The sequence below is a fragment of the Brassica napus genome, chromosome C4 (assembly GCF_020379485.1).
Source record: "Brassica napus cultivar Da-Ae chromosome C4, Da-Ae, whole genome shotgun sequence".
NCBI classification, from domain to species: Eukaryota; Viridiplantae; Streptophyta; class Magnoliopsida; order Brassicales; family Brassicaceae; genus Brassica; species Brassica napus.
Genome location: NC_063447.1, coordinates 55268204 through 55287249, shown reverse-complemented (window position 1 = coordinate 55287249; position 19046 = coordinate 55268204). Strand labels below are relative to the sequence as shown.

General features: G+C 38.1%; 4 protein-coding genes across 4 annotated transcripts; 1 reads left to right on the top strand and 3 right to left on the bottom strand.

Annotated features, from left to right (window-relative positions):
- Positions 1-980: 980 nt before the first annotated feature.
- On the bottom strand, positions 981-4306 carry LOC106380478 (pentatricopeptide repeat-containing protein GUN1, chloroplastic). Its single transcript, XM_013820249.3, has 4 exons — positions 2268-4306; positions 1950-2166; positions 1668-1852; positions 981-1409 (listed from the first exon to the last, which is right to left on the bottom strand). Exons 1-4 carry the CDS (start codon positions 4181-4183, stop codon positions 1124-1126), a joined length of 2604 nt encoding a protein of 867 aa, XP_013675703.1. The 5' UTR covers positions 4184-4306; the 3' UTR covers positions 981-1123.
- A 1096-nt stretch (positions 4307-5402) lies between these two features.
- Positions 5403-6226, bottom strand: BNAC04G42380D. The gene has a single exon (XM_013873948.3). It carries the CDS (start codon positions 6166-6168, stop codon positions 5584-5586), a length of 585 nt encoding a protein of 194 aa, XP_013729402.1. The 5' UTR covers positions 6169-6226; the 3' UTR covers positions 5403-5583.
- Positions 6227-6699: 473 nt separating this feature from the next.
- LOC106433108 (B3 domain-containing protein At2g31420-like) lies at positions 6700-7743 on the bottom strand. Its single transcript, XM_013873951.3, has one exon. It carries the CDS (start codon positions 7424-7426, stop codon positions 6800-6802), a length of 627 nt encoding a protein of 208 aa, XP_013729405.3. The 5' UTR covers positions 7427-7743; the 3' UTR covers positions 6700-6799.
- Positions 7744-16216: 8473 nt separating this feature from the next.
- Positions 16217-18839, top strand: LOC111205478. Its single transcript, XM_022701370.2, has 5 exons — positions 16217-17631; positions 17727-17790; positions 17967-18133; positions 18244-18304; positions 18483-18839. Exons 1-5 carry the CDS (start codon positions 17086-17088, stop codon positions 18614-18616), a joined length of 972 nt encoding a protein of 323 aa, XP_022557091.1. The 5' UTR covers positions 16217-17085; the 3' UTR covers positions 18617-18839.
- The last annotated feature ends 207 nt before the right edge of the window (positions 18840-19046 follow it).

Sequence of the window (19046 nt, the reverse complement as noted above, 5' to 3'; positions counted from 1 at the left end):
TTTTGACAGGTTGTATTAATTTGATATTTTAGTCATGGATAATTAATCATGCCAATACTAAATAATCTGTGGACTCCAATATAATAAACACGGATATAAAAATCTCAAGATTAGTCTGAAAACACCTGAGAAAAGATCAAGATAACATCAATAAGTGAGTCATGTAAACCCAAAAGAGGTCCTTTAAGAACAAATATAACTCAGAACTCACCTCGAAATAAAGTATGTTATACTCACTGAGATCTCCATGCACCAGTTTGCACTTCTGATATAATGTTCTCATTTGGATTATCAACTGTACACAAAAAAAAAAAAAATCGAACGAAAAGATGTCAGCAAACTTCCCATTTATGATAGCAATGAGACCAATAAAGAGATTAAGCCACTCGCATGCCTCTAGATAAGACTCGCGTAACTTGTCTAGTGATAGTGCAGCATCCTTGAGACGCGGTGCAGCCCAGCCATCTCTTCCTGCAAATTTATATAATAAAATAAAAAAAATCTTAATTTGACTAGCTAACTGAAATATCTGTATTTCATCATCTCTGTTTGAAACACCTGAAAATGATGAGAATTCTTGAATAAGTGACCAGAACAACAGATAATGCATTAGAGCGAACCTATAAACTCCATGACTAGAACATGAAGTCGTAGAAGTATAGGAACTGGACATCTCAAGATTAGTCTGAAATTTGATTCGTCATTATACGGTTTGATATGAATTTATGAACCATTTCACATAATTTTGCATGTGCAAGCTTGTTAAGAATCATTAGCACAGACTTCCAATATTATTGGGAACAAAACACAGTTGTTAAAGTGAGACTGTAAAGCTACAAAGGAAGAGGCTGCCAAGTGAGAGAGGTTTGTTCATGTTCTTCTGTTGATCTCCTTGTTGTGTTATTACCGTGGTTATCTGATCATGAAGGACTATAAGACTTTGACTGTGGCTGATTCACGAAGACTTTCTATGATTCATCTAGATGATAAAACATTTTTTTTGCTCAAAATACAATGTGTTGCTTTGTTACAAAATATTATCACACCGCAGAAAACACCGCCATTGTTACAAGTTACAACACATACTTGGCGGTCATAAATTTGCTTACATAACATAGTACAACTACAAAAGGAGAGGCTGCAAAGTGAGAGAGGTTTGTTCATGTTGTTCTGCTGGTCCCCTTGTTGTGCTGGCTTTGGTGGTTACGTGGTCATGGACGATCAAGAGCTTGAGCGTGGCTGATTCGCGCAGCCAAGTTGCTACCACCGAACCGCTTGATGTGAACCGTCCCATGTTGCATTTTGAGAGGTAGAACGGTGCGTCAATTCCCCTCAAAAGCGCTTCAACCGCTGGCCTTAGTGCTGCATCTCCGACCACTTTGCTGTGTTTCCCCCAACCAGTCAATATGCTGCCACACACAAGCATATCATAACATTTTGAAGCAACCATAAATTAGTATCTCCAAAGTAGTCCTCATGTAAGGCTAATAACTTAAACCTATCAAACTGCATGATAGTTATCACAAGTTTTTATTCAAAAAAAAAGATAGTTATCACAAGACAACCTAGCATCTATTTTGACAGAGATGACACTAGACTAGATTCTTGTAGTAAAATGGTAGGGAAAAACCGTTTACATTGGTAACTAAAAGGAAGAGCTGTATTACCTCAAAAGTTTAGGCAACTCATGACCTTCATAGACAATGGAGCGTATGTTTAGCAACCAAGCATGGACCATAGCACGTGCAGCACCAGAAGACATAAGGTGCAAGTCCAAGCAAGACTCAGACCACACGTTCTCCCAAACTTGTCTAGATCTTCCCTCAAGCGCCACCAGTTGCGCTCCTCGTTTCTACAAACAAAAACGTTTCCAAAAGTAAGCCTTCACACTAATAGTAACGCTTAGAAACTCCAAAACTCAGCCTCTACAATAACGGTTTGATTTTTACCTGACCAAAGTGCCAGAGCATGTCGGTAAGAGCATTGTAGAAGGCAGCAGCAGTCGAACCATCCATTTCATTTACTTTGTCGAATAAGCTCTGAGCCTGGAGCCACACATTCTCTCTGTGTCCCTTGAGAAGCCCATGAACAACACCATACACCTGATTATCAAACAGCCTGAGCTCCTCTAGCAGCACCGACGCATCTTCAAATGAGTTGCACCGACTACATCGATACACACACATGTCAACAAAAATAAGACTCCTCACCAAAATGCAGCCGCACAACGAAACCACATAGAAGAGATATCCAAGAAAAGGACAAACCTGCAAGCATTAAGAATGGCAGAGAAGGTTACAACATTCGGTTTTATTTCCAGCTGATGCATCTTGCGGATAACTTCCAATATAGAGGAGAGCTCATGCATACCCTCCTTACAATCTTTCTTCCCTCTGTTACTACTCTCTATCGTTAACTTCCCAAATATCTGCATCACCTGATTCTCCTCTGTTTCAGCCAATTTACTTAGAGAACAAGAAGGCAGCAAAGAAGACGATCCAACTCCACCATCTCCAGACTCAGCCAAGCACTCCACAGTCGCAGACCGACCAAAAGCATCGATTATAGAATTGTAAGTCACAACATTAGGACTAACCCCTTCCTTAGTCATCTCATCGATCAAAGAAACAGCAGAACCTACCAACCCATTCTTGCACAACGCATCGATCAACGCACTATACAAAACAACATCAGCTCTCAACCCCGCGCCTTTGAACTCCTTAAATATCTCCATCGCCTCCTTGTACAACCCTCCTTTCGAGTAGACATCGATCAACGTGGAGTAAGTCAGCAGATTCGGCGTCACGCGCTCACGCTTCATCTCAGCGAAAACGTTCTTCACTTCGAGGTAGTTTCTCTGCTTCCCGTAGCCTCCGAGAAGGGCGTTGTAAGTCACCACATCCTTCTTGATCCCCACGGAAGCCATCTCTCTCAACACATCCAACGCTTCTTTAGACCTCCCGAGCTTAGTGTATATCGAAAGCAGCGTGTTGTAAGAGACTCTATCCAGCGCAATGCCGAGGTACTTCATCTCGTCGAACAGGCCGAGAGCTTCATCGAACCGCCCGGCCTTCGCGAACCCGTCGATGACGGCGCTGTAGCTTACCACATTAGGCATGATTCTCTTGGAAGGCATCTGGGAGAGTATCTCGAAGGCCATATCCATCTTCCCGCCTTTGCAGATAGCATCCAAAAGCGTGTTGTAAGTGAACACGTCCTGCTCGATCCCTCGCTTGGACATCTCGTCGAAGAGGTTCCTGGCGGCCTCCCACAGCCCTCCTCTGCTGCAAACAGCGAGGAGGGAGTTGAAGGTGATCCTATCGGGCTGCACGTTGTTCCTCTGCATCTCGTCGAAGAACTCTGCCACTTGTTTAAACTCCATCCCTCCTTTGCCGCACGCGTCGATGACGGCGTTGTAGGTGACGAGGTTGGGCCTCAAGTTGTAGCTTTTCATGGAGGTAAAGACAGAGATTGCTTCCTCGTGGAGCCCGCTTCTCCCGAAGGCACTGATGATTGCGGAGAAGGCGTAGACGGTGTTCCCGTACCCGCCTGATAAGGCCTTTTCGAAGACTCTTTTAGCGATGGAGACTTTGCCTAACCTGCCGAGAGTACCTATCATAGCGCTCGCTAACTTACCTTGCTCGATCTTCCTCCTCTCTCTGAGGACGGCGAACTCGTAGAAGGTAACGGCTTTATCGCACTCGCCTCTGTTCCCGAGCTCGCGGAGGATGAAAGTGTAGTCGTCGGAGCCGCGGAGCTTGGGTTCGAAGCTCGAGATGAGAGATTGGAACGTCTCGTCGTCCTCTCCGGAGAATGTTATCGCGCTCTGGAGGGCCTCTTCGGCGGCGGAGCTGTGGCGGGAGGAGGAGGTGGTGGTTTTGGGTCTGCCGAAATGCATCTTGGAGACGAACCGGGTGGATCGGCGGCCGGAGAAGTCGGAGGAGTCGGACTTGGGGGTTTGTAAAGGAGGAAACTTTGAGAGCTGGGTGGAGGAGGGTGAGGAGGCGGCGACTGAGACGGCGGCGGAGGAGGAGGGGGGAGCTGAGGTGACGGCGCGGCCGTTGCGGGGGTGGGAGGGGACGCGCTGGGGGAGCCATGGACGGTGGGTGGGGTTGGGTTGTTGGCGGATCTGAGGGTGGGTGTTGGTGGTGGTCATGGACCGGTGAGGCGGCGTTGACGCCATCGCGAAAAGGAGGGAAGAGATAAGGTGTAACAGTGACCGGGGAGATAAGGCTTTCGTTACGTTTGGACTCTTTCTCTCCTTATCACCTTTTTCCACAAATCCATTTTATATTTTATCTTTTCATATTTGGTTTGGTTTCGGAGTTTATTAGGTTTAACCAAAGTCACCCATGGCTATTCTCGTTTATTTTCTCACTAATTATTTCATTTTTTTTTTCTGTTTTCCAGTTTTTTTAAATATGTTTTTAAATATTCTTTACATTCTTTTTTGATGATTTTACATTTTCGTTCTGTTAATATTTTCATTTTAAATTTTAATATAGAAGTTCCTGAAAAAATGATGGGTCTAAAAGAGTTTATAAGAAAGGGTTTAGCTTATACAACTAACCAAAGTCACGTGTAATTCTCTTTTATTTTTGTTTTCTCTTAATTTATTTATTTTTACAATTTCGTTCAATAATATTGAATTTTCTGAAAAGTGATCGTTATATATATTAAATGTTTGTTAAAAAAAAAGAGTTAAGTTTATACGACCAACTCTCACCAAATGAGATAAAACCCACCTACCTATAGACAGATAGAAGACCCCATGAGTAATTGTCTCACCTAATATAGTAGCAAAAATGATTTTTTTTAACTCTAGACCAATCCTAGATTTGCTGACGTCATAGAGACTTGAAGAATTTCGGACAATGATATCCGCGTCAGCAAATTCACCAGCAACAAGTTACATGCTTTGGTCACAAACTGATCATAAAATCTGAATTAGTGCAACACAAACTTGCAAAAGTTTCTATCGTTGACATTCTGGTCGCAAATTAGCTTATGTGTTCGGTAAGATCACGAACAGTTTAAGTGACTTACAAAAGTAAGATTGAAACAACAAAAGCTAAAAACAACCGAAATTCAAACAAGAGTAGCTGAGAGAACAAATACAGAGGATTGACCATTTCACTTCATCAAGACAGAAAGGTAAAGTTTTTCATAACTAACACGCTTATGTACAAAAAGATAGCTCTCTCACTGGACAAGATTAGAACTGAAACACTCTGTTACTACAGCTAAAACAGCGGCAATTCAGACAAGGAGAAAAAAAAAACACCCACACACACACACGAATAAACTCACAGGATCCAACCATTGTAAGAAGTGCCCTCGGAAAGAAACCACAAAACGAAGTAACGATGGACAATCAAAATCAAACCATCTGACATCTCAAAACTTTCAAATCTTTTTGTTTATTGTAAAGGTCTTAACTTCATCAGTGAAATCATATATTATAAACCTCATTGTATAACAAAGACAGTCTGATTCCTGTAGAAGCAAAATCTCACTAAGTAACAACATTTTGACTAAACGTCACGAAAAATACAAAAACTCAAAAAAAAAAAAAAAAAACAGTCAAGTCTTGACACTCTTCTTGTTCCCACTCATCATCTCATCAGTAATAACTTTAAGATGCTTCCTCTGCTTAGACTTTGCAATCTTCTTCAACGTCTTAGGGTTCGTAATCTTCTGCAACTTGGTCCCCGTCCTCAAAACATTCTCCTGCTTCCTCTTCTCCCTCTCCTCCTTCTTCTTCCTCTTCTCCACCTTATTACTCCTAATCTCCTCCTTGAGCTCGCTCATCCTCTCCCTGTACGCTCTCTTAATCTCCCTCCCCCTCTTCATCTCCTCAAGATCCGGCCCCTTGTTCCTCACAAACCTCCCCGACGCTCTGTGAGCTCGCGGCTGCTTCCACGGCCGTCCGGAGACTTTCCCGGAGATCACGCCGTCGTATGTAGGTCTCTCGATCGCGACGACGGATACAGGCTTGTCTGGATCTTCCGAGGAAGCGACGGCGCTGCGTTTCGCCGAAGGAGGTTGGATCGAATCGATGTCCATGGAGGCTTCGGCGGAGGCTTGTTCTTGAGATTCACGCTTTCGTTTGAAGGTTTTACCGCCGAATCCCTCGTCGAGGCACCGTAAATCTACGGTGCAGGCCATTTTCTTCTTCTTCTTGTTTGAGAAGCTAAGTGATTGTGGCGGTGAGGTTTTGAAGGAGTTAAGGGTTTTCGAGTATTTATATGAGTGGATGGAATCAGGTTTAGAAATCCGGTTTTGAGCTTCCCGTCCAAATCCAATAACTGAACCGAACCGAACCGGATTCTCGATGTAAATCAGTTACTCTGGTTTGGTTGATGAAACTCCGAGTTAGAAAAAAAGTAATTTGTCATAGGATGGAGATGATGAACATTTTGTATCGTTATAAAGTTTACATCTTATAACCCTTGTTTTAGAAGAACTAGTTAATATATGATAAACCAACTTATTTTATAGGGAACAAGTAGATCATATTTTAACTTTATACCAATGGGTATTGTCATATTTTAATTTAATTTTATGAAATTCTATTTTCAGGTCTAGTTTATTTTCCACATTATTCCAATTAACTATAGATTCAAGAACGATATTAGGTAAAAAATTAAGACAACCTCAAGAAGAAATAAATTAACTTTATTAGGTAAAAACCACAAATTTTACTTCAAAACAGAAAAAGGAAGAAGAATAACACAAAATCCATAATTGCCGGATAAACAAATCCTCTCTTACTTGTGGCTTAAGCACTGGTGTGTGATCAGGAACGACGAGAGCTGCTCTGACCGGAGTGTTTAGATTCTCTTACCAGAGGAGAGAGAGCCAAACATAGTTTACCTCCTCCATATCGGAACGACCATATCACAGTGACGTCATCCACCTCAAACTTGTTCCTGTCAATCACATTGTTCCAACCACCAACCACTACATAGCTCCAACATGCACCAATCTTCCACCTCCTTATCTCAACCTCATGCCTTTTTGACAGAGGATCCACCAGGACCACACTCACGCCTTTTTTGCTGCCTTCTTTACGAGTACTTTTCACCGGATCTGGCGCCGGTTCGTGTAGGATTGTTTTCTCCTCGTCCGTCAAAAAATCCGAACTAAGCAGTTGGTTTATAGGCATTGAGAGACGTGACTGGACTTTGCTGAGATCGCTCGCGTGCAGTCTCTTCTCTATGATCAGTTTTGGATCGTGTGCGTTTTTTTCTTTCATCATCACCTCCATAAGCCACTTGGGAGGTGGTGTCGAAGAAGATTTCTCCGTGCCACTGGCTCTCTCTTTTTCTTCTAGAATCGTTTCCGAAAATTTTGCTAACATATCCAGCTTCCAAAACTTATGATCATCAGATTTCACCATTGGGATGGATTCTTTTGAAGACATGTAAGTAACGGAGCAAAGAAGCTAGCAGGGAACCGTGAGTTGTAAATAGCGTTAGAGAGAAAGATTAGGTTTCTTTATACGCAAGGAACCGAGGTAAAGAGAGAGAGACAGGGAGCTGATGTGGTCTTCTTATATAACATACTAGGGTCGGCCCGCCATACGGGCGGGATATATCTTATTTGTGATCTAAGTTATTACTTTTTGTAAGATCCCATGGTTTGTGTTTTAGATTTCCATTTGCAAGAAATGTTTATGATAATGATTTTTGTCTTTTAAAAAAATTTAGGTGAAAATGGATTATAAGTGATAAGATATCCTTTGCTTGTTTGCAATAGTTGATTTTGTTGTTTGCAATACTAGGGTCGGCCCGCCATACGGGCGGGATATATCTTATTTGTGATCTAAGTTATTACTTTTTGTAAGATCCCATGGTTTGTGTTTTAGATTTCCATTTGCAAGAAATGTTTATGATAATGATTTTTGTCTTTTAAAAAAATTTAGGTGAAAATGGATTATAAGTGATAAGATATCCTTTGCTTGTTTGCAATAGTTGATTTTGTTGTCCAAAAAATAATAGTTTTTTATATTAAAGAAATATGGCATTGATATGCTTTAAGAGCTTAAAATGGTGTTCATGTTGTTTTCTTTTACAAAAAATTGATCTCAAACTCGATGTGTTATTTGTGGTTTGTAATATTTTGGATTCGGAAGCATTGGGTTGTGGGTAATTTTTTGTGTATATTATAAGAGTAATTATTTTTATGTTGAAATCATAGTCTTTCGACATGCTATTGGAATAGAAGTGATGATTATTTGAAGTTGCATTTCATTAAAAGTATAATGTTATATATAATGCGAAAAAGGTAGTAAACCAAAGCTAATCAAAATAAGAAAATATTAAAACTGGAAAGTGTGAACTGAGTAGTGGTCGATGAGTGTAGGCGCTTGTTAGTCACCGTAAAACCAACTCCAATAACTTCTCTATTTGTTTATAGTAATAACAATCACTGCATCGATTTTCTAGATTATTTAGATGACACTTTTTTGGTGGCATTATAAAGATCATATTAGTTCCATAAAACTTCTTTTTCAATATAGAGATGTCGCACTTGGTATTAAGATATACTATTTTATTAATTTAAGTTGTTGGTTAGGTTGTTTTTAAGTAATTTTTTGTATTGAACTTTTGCTTCCATGACATCATCATGATTGGAGTTGTTATGTCATTTGCAGTTGAGTAATTTGTATCTAACAATTAATGTATATGACTCTTTTTGAGGTTCTCGCCAGCCGTAAGACTCGAATAATTTTCCTTAAAAAAATCTCAACTTTGGCTAGAAATTGGCAATCCAAACATTAGCCATCGAATTGGAAATTTTATTCCTGGGATTCATCGGTCTCATTTCTTAAGTTTATTGTTGGGTGATACTCGGTTATGGGAAAATAAGCTCTATTGTTTGTTAGGAACAAATATGAGCATATATGGACCATTTTTTGCTTGGTCTTACTCTTAAGCATAAGATTTCAGATTACGTGGGAACAGATTCAAAATGATTTCTATGTTCCATTCTAGATCAGCTACCAAGATGTTTTTTCTGTCAAGATTTGGAGGATCGATTGGTATAAATTAGTTTCTTTGAAGAGATCCGAAGCTGCATTCGAACTAATTTAAATATTTTTGTTCTATAAATTTTCCTCAAACAACTAACATACTTTAAAAAAAAACCCTGAAATACATACTATTTGGATTCCCATTATCGAAAGTACTAAAACATTTACATGGTTTGCAGATATTTTAATCCTATTTATAGCGTAATTTATGTATTTCTTATGCACATTTCTGTATTTTTTTTATTAGTCAAAGATTGTTGTAAAGAAATTTTCATTTTTAATAATTTTAATTTTTTAAATTGTATTTATATAGGTTAGGAAAATATTTACAACCAAATAAATGCGAATAAAATCACTTATAAGATTGCAACAAAACATAGAATCCTATGTTTTGACATATCAACACTTACCATCAATTAGCATCGTTCATTTTCTGTTATTTACTTGATTCATTTTGTTTTATATAAAATTTGATTCTCTAATAAAATATGAGCAGGTATGAGTTATCAGCGGTAGGATGCGTTTATGAGAAAAATAAAAGTTGCTTAGAACATCTTCTAAGCCCCATGTTATATGATGACGTGGCGCAAGGAAAAGAGAGATAACTCACATTTATTATAATAAATATACACATGATAGTAAAATTATTTTTCTAGTTATCTATCTATTTTCTGTAAGTTGGTTACTGGGCTTAGTAAATAACCAAATACTACATTTTCCATGTTTCACAAGTCATCTTTTGTTTTAGATTAATTTTATAAAAACATTTAGACAGTCATTATTTTATAAATTTCTAATTAATGATTGACCAAAAAAATTATAAAGAAACTTCTAAAATATTCCTTATAAATCGGTTTTTACAAAATATTTAATGGATCGGTTTTTACAAAAGATTTAATTTGTGTAAATTTTCATTTATGTTAAGTTAGGTGTGAATATGATTATATTGTCTACACCAAATTTCAATTATTTAACTAATAATGTTCGAATTCTTAGTATTTTTGTCATTTTAATCCTGAATTGTAAGTTTTTTATAGTGTTTTAGGTTTTATATATCAGATTCGATCAGAAGAGAATGAGATATAGTTTTCTATTACCATTGTATCCGGGGTTTTTTTGTGAGGATTTATAAAATAGCGGGGGAATGAGGTTTTTCTGATCTTATTTTCTTATTTGTTTTTTCTTTAACCTGGAACGTATGAGATATAACTGATGTGGGAAACTATTTTCCAAGGTTTCTTTATCGATCTTTGATTTTGTGATATTGGAGAAGTATCTGCGGGTGGGGTTTTTTTTTTTTGATGAAATTTCATATTTATTAATCTATCAAAAATAATAATATTTAAATCAAATACCTATTAGTTACAATGTGTGCTCAAACCACTTTCGAAGACCCTGCCAATTTGTGACCAGTCTTATACCTAAGTGAGGTTATTCTATTTCTCATAGTCTTTGCCATCTACTAAGCCTGCTGCTGTAGTAGTACCTGGAAATCAAAATCATTTAGTGTGGCCGACAGATCAAGAGAGAAAGAGAGAAGAATATATAAACGTACCCTGAAGATTCATCAAAGACATAATCAGATTCCAGGGCTTCAGCTCAAGCTATGAGCAACCACAAGATCAGGCTATAGAGAATCAATGGGTTTGTTGAAGGGATCCACATGCTAAACTTGAGAAATAATGTGTTCAACGCTACTGTCAAGAAGATGATGCAAAGAGTGAGTACTTGAATAACATGCCAAGTGGCTTGCAGTGGATGCCACTCGTCTTTGTCCCAACGAACAGGTGTGAACTGCCACAGTGTCCTTTTCACCTATAAAGAAGTTAAAACTCTCATCAAACACACAACAGCTAGGACCATGTGTATGCATCTTGAGCTTGAACAAAACCTTACTTGCCAATAAGGTTAGGCTGGCGGCTAATGACAACCCACTCATATGTTGGACCATCAAAATCAGCGTATTGTACATTCCAGCCCAAATCCCTACCAACATCAAATTAATATAAAACGTTACTCAGCTCTATATAACAATTAGATCAAAGACATTTTTTTCAGGTTTCTCTTTTCCTGCCTCAACATTGTGTGCAGTTGATGTGACTATGACTGGAAGATAAAACCATCAAGGAAACAAAGGAAGATAATCATAAATTAATGAAATAAGTAACAATAGTTATAGCAATTCTTAAGCAAGATCATGAACAAATATCTACATTTGCTTGTAATGAATAACCTTCTATTTGGTACAAACGGTTCCAAAAACATAAGCACATTCTCAGCTGTTAGTGTATTTTATGGTGGTGCGTTCTCACCTTACTGATCCGAAAAGTGTGAATAATATCAGAAACACATCCAACTTTAGTTTGAAATACAGACGTAAGTTGAAAGTAAATGCAATACCTAAAGATGATTTATAAGAGTAAACAACTTGTTGGTTAATATATAAGTTCAGAAGATGATTTAGAAATAACAGGCAAGAAACCAAACCTCTTGTTCAGAACATTTAGCCTTAAGCAAAGCATTTTTGCAAGTAACCTCGTGGTGCAAAGCTTTCACCTGAAACATATCCATTCTTAAACAAAGAAGTGAAGAACTGACAAAACATATGAGCATAGAGCAGTAAGTTCTGGTTGCACCTTGTTTCTAGCAAAATTTATCTCATGTATAAAAATGAATGGTTTTCTTTGGTGCATCGGACCCTGAATTAAACCAAGACATGTGTGCAAACTGTGTATTGCTCCATGTACAACTGGTATCTGCTTACTCAATTGTTTTACTTTTTTATTGATTAAAGACAATACTTTTACATCTCCTGATCTCAAATAAAACCAAAATCAAATCCAGTCAATTTATTTAAGACAATGAGATTGCAAGTTAGAGACTTACAAACCCAGAATGAGATGTCAACCTTCATCAGCCGGCCACTCGGTGCTAAACCGGTTTCTTGAAGATTAAGCTCATCTTTTGAGTTTGAGAGTTAGTGATATCATAGAAACTCTGTCTCATCTTGTGACCAAATGAAGATCTTTTCATCACTCTCTCCTATTTTTTATTCAAGAAGTAAAGACTCAAGTTTCAAAACTGAAACAAACCCAAGAAGTACTTAACTAAAAGAAATTAAAAAGAAAAATTTATTCAAAGAATTATTAGTTATATACAAAAAAAGAATTAGAAACTCCTCTTTTACTGATCTAAGATTAAAGAGAAAAAACTTTAATCTGAATTTCCGAACCTCATGTCGTCAGGGACATCTTAGTTGGCTTGAGCCGAAAGACTACAGAAACTACAGAATCTTGAAGAAAATAAAGAGTCTTACCATGAGATTCAAATCAAGAAGGAAAAATCCGAAGTCAATCTCTATGATGCAAACATGAAGAACACTGAAGAACATGTATCCTTGGATTTGAGCGAATACTTGGTACATTTCGTTGCCGTACGTGCGTTAGGATCTGTGGCAGAAATAAAGTGTGAATCAGATCTCGGCTTTGGCTGAAATTTTCCACTTATACACTAAAGATGAAGCGGTAGGAAGAACTGAATTGTAAGGTATATGAAGAGATCGAAACGCTTGGCTTTCTGGTTTCGTAGGCAGCTAATAGGAGATCGGAAAAAGAAGTAGCAAACAGTCGGTGATGTTTTTCTTTTTTAAAGCTACGGACACGTGTCAGCGTTTCCTTCCTCTACTTAATGACGTGGCACTCTAAAGAGGGAGAAAACACTACTTTATATAATTAGATTGTTAGTTTGGTTCCTATCAGGATTTACTCTTTTCTCTACTCCGAATCTTACTAGGATTAGTCAAACCACAACATAGTTCTATAATCTTCTAATGTTTTTTATTTCAGGCTTTCCTATTTTGATTTTTTTTTCTTTTCTTTTCGAAATTGGGGTAACAAAATCGTGGCTATCCAAAATAAAATTAACAATGTGTTTAGACCAAGTGTAGGAAAATATTCAAGCTAAAAGGAAATCTATAAAATTCAGTGACAAAAGAATCATTGCTATGTATTACTGGTCGCAACCTTTAAAAGTGGGGGTATTGAAAGAGAACTACAAATTGCATAGCCTTGATTCAATTCATGCCATTTGATTCATATTATAGCTATAATTTTTCATAGCTAGAGGCAAGTGAAATTAGTGGATCGCGTAATTACATATATGGTGTCACAAGTAGAAAAGAGTTTCTAATATATAATTTAGAACAGAACAATCATTGCTCCCTAGTGAACAAGAGGATAGAGAAGATGAATACCAAAACAAAACAAGACAGAAATAGTCCTCCGATAAGTCAAAAAGGCTAAAAAAACACAAAACCATTGGAAAGACAAGTGCTCTCTTATATATTAAGATCCTATGATGCTTAAAATAAGAGCTTAAGAGCTAGCCTACTTTATAAAGTCTTTAAAACTATTTCACAATCTTCACGTCCTCTACATGGTTCAGGAAAGTGTCAACTCTATAACTCCCCTCTAACCTTTCCAGTCCTTGGATTTCAACGCGTCTTATAGTTCCCCTCTTCAAATTGTAGTAGTATACATAGAAAGGCTTGCGGAATAAAGATGTGGGACACAAAACAATTTCATTTGCACCAGTCACTCCTACAACGAATAAGTTCTGACCTCCACTTATATTCTTCCACAGAGGAGGTAATATGTAAATATGCTTGGACCATTCATGTTTTTCGGAGTCATGTAGAACCCACATCTCAAAACTTCTAGTAGTATCGAAAATATAATGGGAGGGAGATTGCGAGATGACTGAAGCCAATTTATCACGAATTAGCTCTCTAGTTTTATAGAATTAAGTACTGGTAGTAGCTAGATGATATCTTTGTATCTGACACATGCATGCGTAGCAACTTACCGCATGTAATGATCTTATCAGACCATCCAGCTGGCTCTCCTGATGGTCACAGCTCTCTTCCTGGCCATGTCCAAGTTATTAATGTACCTAAGGACTATGACGTTCCCAGCGTAGCAGAGTGCAACGATCTTGTGGTCACTTCTCTCTCTGACTCACTTGAAACGCACAACAGCATATGTTTTAGGAAAAGGGAAACAACAAGAGTAGCAAGTGTTTAGCACAAGGCAAACGATCTCACTCTGCTTAAACATTCTAAGAAGAATTCACATGCTAATATGAAGAAATCTTATATTTCTCCAATGGTTATGTCTGCTTATATTCTAAGGACTAAGAACCTGAAAATACAGATGAATGACACAACCATCTTATCAAAGTATAGAACTCTAATGAGAACATATGTTATGGCTCTTTAACTGATCCAAAACGCATAAATTTATGTTATATTAAATATATCTACATCAAATTAAATTTTACAATGCGTTCAAAAAAAAAAAAATAATAAATAAATTCTACAATTATAGCCTATTCGTCCACAACTTTTTGGTTCAAATCGGTTGTGTTATTTTAGGTATCTGGTAATTCATTCAAGAGAGAAAAATTTCAAAACAAGCTTATCAACAAGAAATAAATCAACCTTATTGCTTGAAAACCACACAAGTTTTTTTTTTTGGTCATCAACAAAACATATTCATACTGACTCTGATTCTGTAAACCAAATCGAGAGCTCTGTGAACGGCAAAAGACGGTTGTTTCCTGACACTACGTGCTAGATTATCCGCCATTGAATTATGTGTTCGTGGTACATGAATGATCTCTGAGCTGAGAAAACTTTCTTTCAGTGCCTTGATATCTTCCAAATAATTTACAAAAGCCGACCATTTTTCTGGTTCCGAAACCATCTTTACCAATTGAGAACAGTCCGTTGTAAACGTGACCTGAAACTGACGCAAATTCTTCATACACTCCATTGCCCAAAGTAACGCTTCCACCTCCGCACGAAGAGTTCTTGCCCCCATCAAACCATCAAAACCTTCTAGAATACTATACTCAACCTTGTCCTGAAAAAATGTCATTCTCATTCCAAGAACCATCTGTAAAACACCATCGCCTTGGAATTGACGATAAGTTTTTAATCTTGCCATGTCGTGTAGTCCTTTGTGTGTTCAACACCTATGTCTCAACCAAAATTGTTGACTATATTTCCGCTAATTTAAGCGTTTCCCTGGGATCAATATCTAGATTAATGAAAAACTTTATTATAATTCTTTCTTTTCCAAATGTACCATAGTATCCATGCAAACTGATGATCATCCATCCGCGGAAAAACTCTCTAAAAGAGATGATCCATATTTGTGAAGAGAGAACTAGTTGAAAAAATAGTTGGATTTGATGGTATCTTTGATAGCGCTCAAACCTGAAGTGCAGGATGACATTCAAAAAACACATGGTTTATCGATTCCTCCGAAGCTCCACATCTGGCGCAACATATATCCCCTTGTATCCATCTAGCTCGCAGATTTTTCTTAACTGATATACACCTGGATACCAATTGCTGTAAAAAAAATGCTTTACCTTCGGTGGGTACCGTACTTTCCAGCATAACGCTTTCAATATATCAATTGTGGGTACAAACACCAATGGTGGTTTTTCCCATTTTACTGTCTGGGCACACCTGTTCTACTTGATATTCTGATTTGACCGTATATTTCTCATTTTTTTGTGAAATGTCATCCATCTCTATCTACCATCTGAGTCCTACTCAGTGGTATGTTTTCTATGATTTTCACATCCTGGAGATCCACCAGTTCCCGAATTGCATGTGAGTTCCAAGTTCGTGAAGCTGGATCAATGAGAGAGTCCACTATAAGGTCTGGGTAAATGTTATGTTGATTTTTATTTGCTAGTCTCGGACGAGTGGTTGTGAGCCATGGATCGTTCCATACAGATATAGATGATCATGTTCCAACCCTTTTGATTAGTCATTTGCTAACTAGAGATGTAACATATACAATACTCTACCAGCCATATGACGGATAATATGATCTAATCGGTTCCAGGGGTTAGGCATTCCTGAAGTACCATCATTTGAAAACTCATGAAAATAAAGTATGTGACATCTCTATCAGACGCCATAACTGCTTACCAAACATCACCGTGTTAAAATCAATGATGTCTTTGAATACCAAACCTCTTTCATCCTTATTTATACATAACATGTCCCATGATTTCTAATGCATACCTTTTGTGCTTCTCTCTAGGCTCTACAAGAATTTTGCTACCGCACTCGGGCAAAAGATAGCAAGACATCACATGATTTGGTAGGGCCGTAACTACTGATTTAATGATCACTTCTTTTTTTCCTTTATTGAAAAACTTAAAGGTCACCCATCTATATTATTAAAAGAAAAGTACCCACTAACAGCACTACACAGACTGAGACTATCAAAGGGGAAACTCATATGATAATTGGCAACTATAGAAGATGGGTTCTCATCAGGATTTTGCGGCTTAGGTGTAGAGAAGTAGAACATTACATCATTCTTATCTTGTTTTCGACAAGCAAACAAGACCTATGGCCGAGCCAAAGAACTGGCCAAGAACGAGTCCGTGAAGTCTGGATGGACACGTATAGAGGCCAAGAGCTCTGATACACAACGACATCTGGCTATAGAGTTCAGAGGCAACCTCAACAATATCTCGATGATGAGATCTATAGGGATCGGCAATGAGTATCTTGAGTGGCGTCGAAGGATTGTTTGAGGGTTCTCCGAGACGTCGTTGTACCGTGGTGATTTCATAGCTAAACCCTAGATAGTTTCGAAGTCGGTTTACGTTTCATCTTCTTCTTCTTATAAATAAAACAATTATGGCGAAATTGCAGAAAGACCCATATTCCAACTATGTAATATTAGAAAGTACAACAATAAACAGTTTTAACCCGGCAGAAAAGCAAATTACCAAACCAGATTTCTACAAAAACAAAATGTTAAACCGGCATAAAACAAATAACCAAACCAAATTTCTTGGTTAAACGAGATCCAACATTTTTATATAACAAAGTCAACGCCTTTTTTACTTCTTTTCACTCGCGCTTTTATTTTCTCTCGTCTCTCGTCTCTCTTCTCTCTTTCTTGATTTTCTTGGAGAAAAAGCTATCGATTCCATCTCTCTCTCTACTGCTAAACATGGAAGGAGACACATCAGAGACTCCATGGGGTAAAGTACCAAGAAGAGAGAGAAGCATGCTAAAAAGGAAGGCGAGAGTTCACGACGACGGCCAAGGCAACGTTGCGGAGGAGACGACGGAAACGACGACGACACCTGAATGGGTTGTGAAGCTGATGAAGAAATATGAAGGCTATGATGCAAATCAGATTATGGAGGTGAAAGAACTCAAAGCTACTGATCTAGACACCAATCAAGGTCGACTCTCACTCCCTAAACATGTCGATAGAATCTTCTTGAGCATTGGCGAACTAGGAACCCTAGCTACAGCTCCCAAGAAAGGCGTGAGCTCTCTCTTTATTGATACTAACGGAGAAGAGTATGATCTTGAGTTGAGAGACTGGGCAAATGGATTGGTGTTAACCAAGGGATGGGATAACGTGATTAAGAAGGACGTGTTTGAGATTGGTGAAAAATACCCTCTTTGGTGTTTCCGCTCAAGAAACGATAAGCTTTGTTTCACTCTGGTTAAACCTGACGAAGAAGTCCTTCCCAATAATGATGCGGTAAGTCTTGTACATGAAAGAAAGCTAGCGTTTGTGTTTCCTATGGTGTTACTGATTTGTCTAACGTACGTTCTCTTGTGTTTAATGATATGCAGAAGCTAAGTGATACAGAGGAAGAAGAAGTTGCAAGCAAAAACGAGGCTGAATCTTCTTCATTCAGTAAGTCAAAAGTCATCAATTCTCAGCCATTATTTCTTGCTGTATTATATGTATTGAAACAACATCATGAATTAGCTCTCTAGTTTTACAGAATTAAGTTGGTAGTAGCTAGATATCTTTGTATCTGACACATGCATGCATGCGTAGCAACTTACCACATGTAATGATCTTATCAGACCATCCAGCTGATGGTCACAGCTCTCTTCCTGGCCATGGCCAAGTTATGAATGCATCTAAGGACTGTGACGTTCCCAGCGGAGCAGAGTGCAGCGATCTTGCTGTCAACGAACCAGAGTCCGAAAGCTTTCAAGACGTCCTTCCCAACGTCGACAACAAAGATGCGGTACGTCTTCTACATGAATTAAGAAAGCTAGCGTTTGTGTTTCTTTTCTTTTGTTCCTATGGGTGTCCTGATTTGTCTAACGTACGCCTCTTGTGTTTAATGATATGCAGAAGCTAAGTGATACAGAAGACCAAGTTGCAAACAAAAATGATACTGAATCTTCTTTCTTTGGTAAGTCACATTTGCAGTATCCTTTGTGCATTATATATGTATTGAAACATCACGAACTAGCTTCTCTAGTTATATAACGATTTACAGAATTAAGTTGGTAGTAGCTAGATTTATCTTTGTATCTGACACATCCAATATGCGTAGCAACTTAAGACATGTAATAATGATCTTTTATCAGGCCATGACCATCCACCTGAGTCTCCCGCTGGTGTCAGCTCTCTTCCTGGCGAAGATATGGATTTATCTTATCTGGACGGTGATGGCTATCTTCCCACCGAAGCAGAAGTCGACAGCTTTCATCTCTTTCCGTGACGATTCTGCCTGATTCTGATATGATTTTGTCAAGATCAGTACGTGATACTTTGATTGCTGATAGGTTTAGCAGCTGTTGCTTCCTTCTTTATTTTGGTGTGAGAGTGAACATATTACCACGCAAAATGTAAAGTTCTTTTTCTTTTGGTTATGTTTGTGTAGACATTTTCTTAGACTCTGTGGATTCTACAAGATATGTTAAGAGTTGCAGATGCCATGTTCATATATACACTAATGTTTTAGTAATCGATAATGTAAGCCAGCCAGATTACTTGCTCTACAAGATATTGTGATGCATCGTATAAAATATCTTAACAAAGAAACAATTGTCTCTGCTTCAATTCAAGTGGTCACTTCTCTATATAGGATACACCGGTCGTAACAACAAGAGGTGGCAAGTGTTTAGCACAAGGGCAAACGATCTCACTCT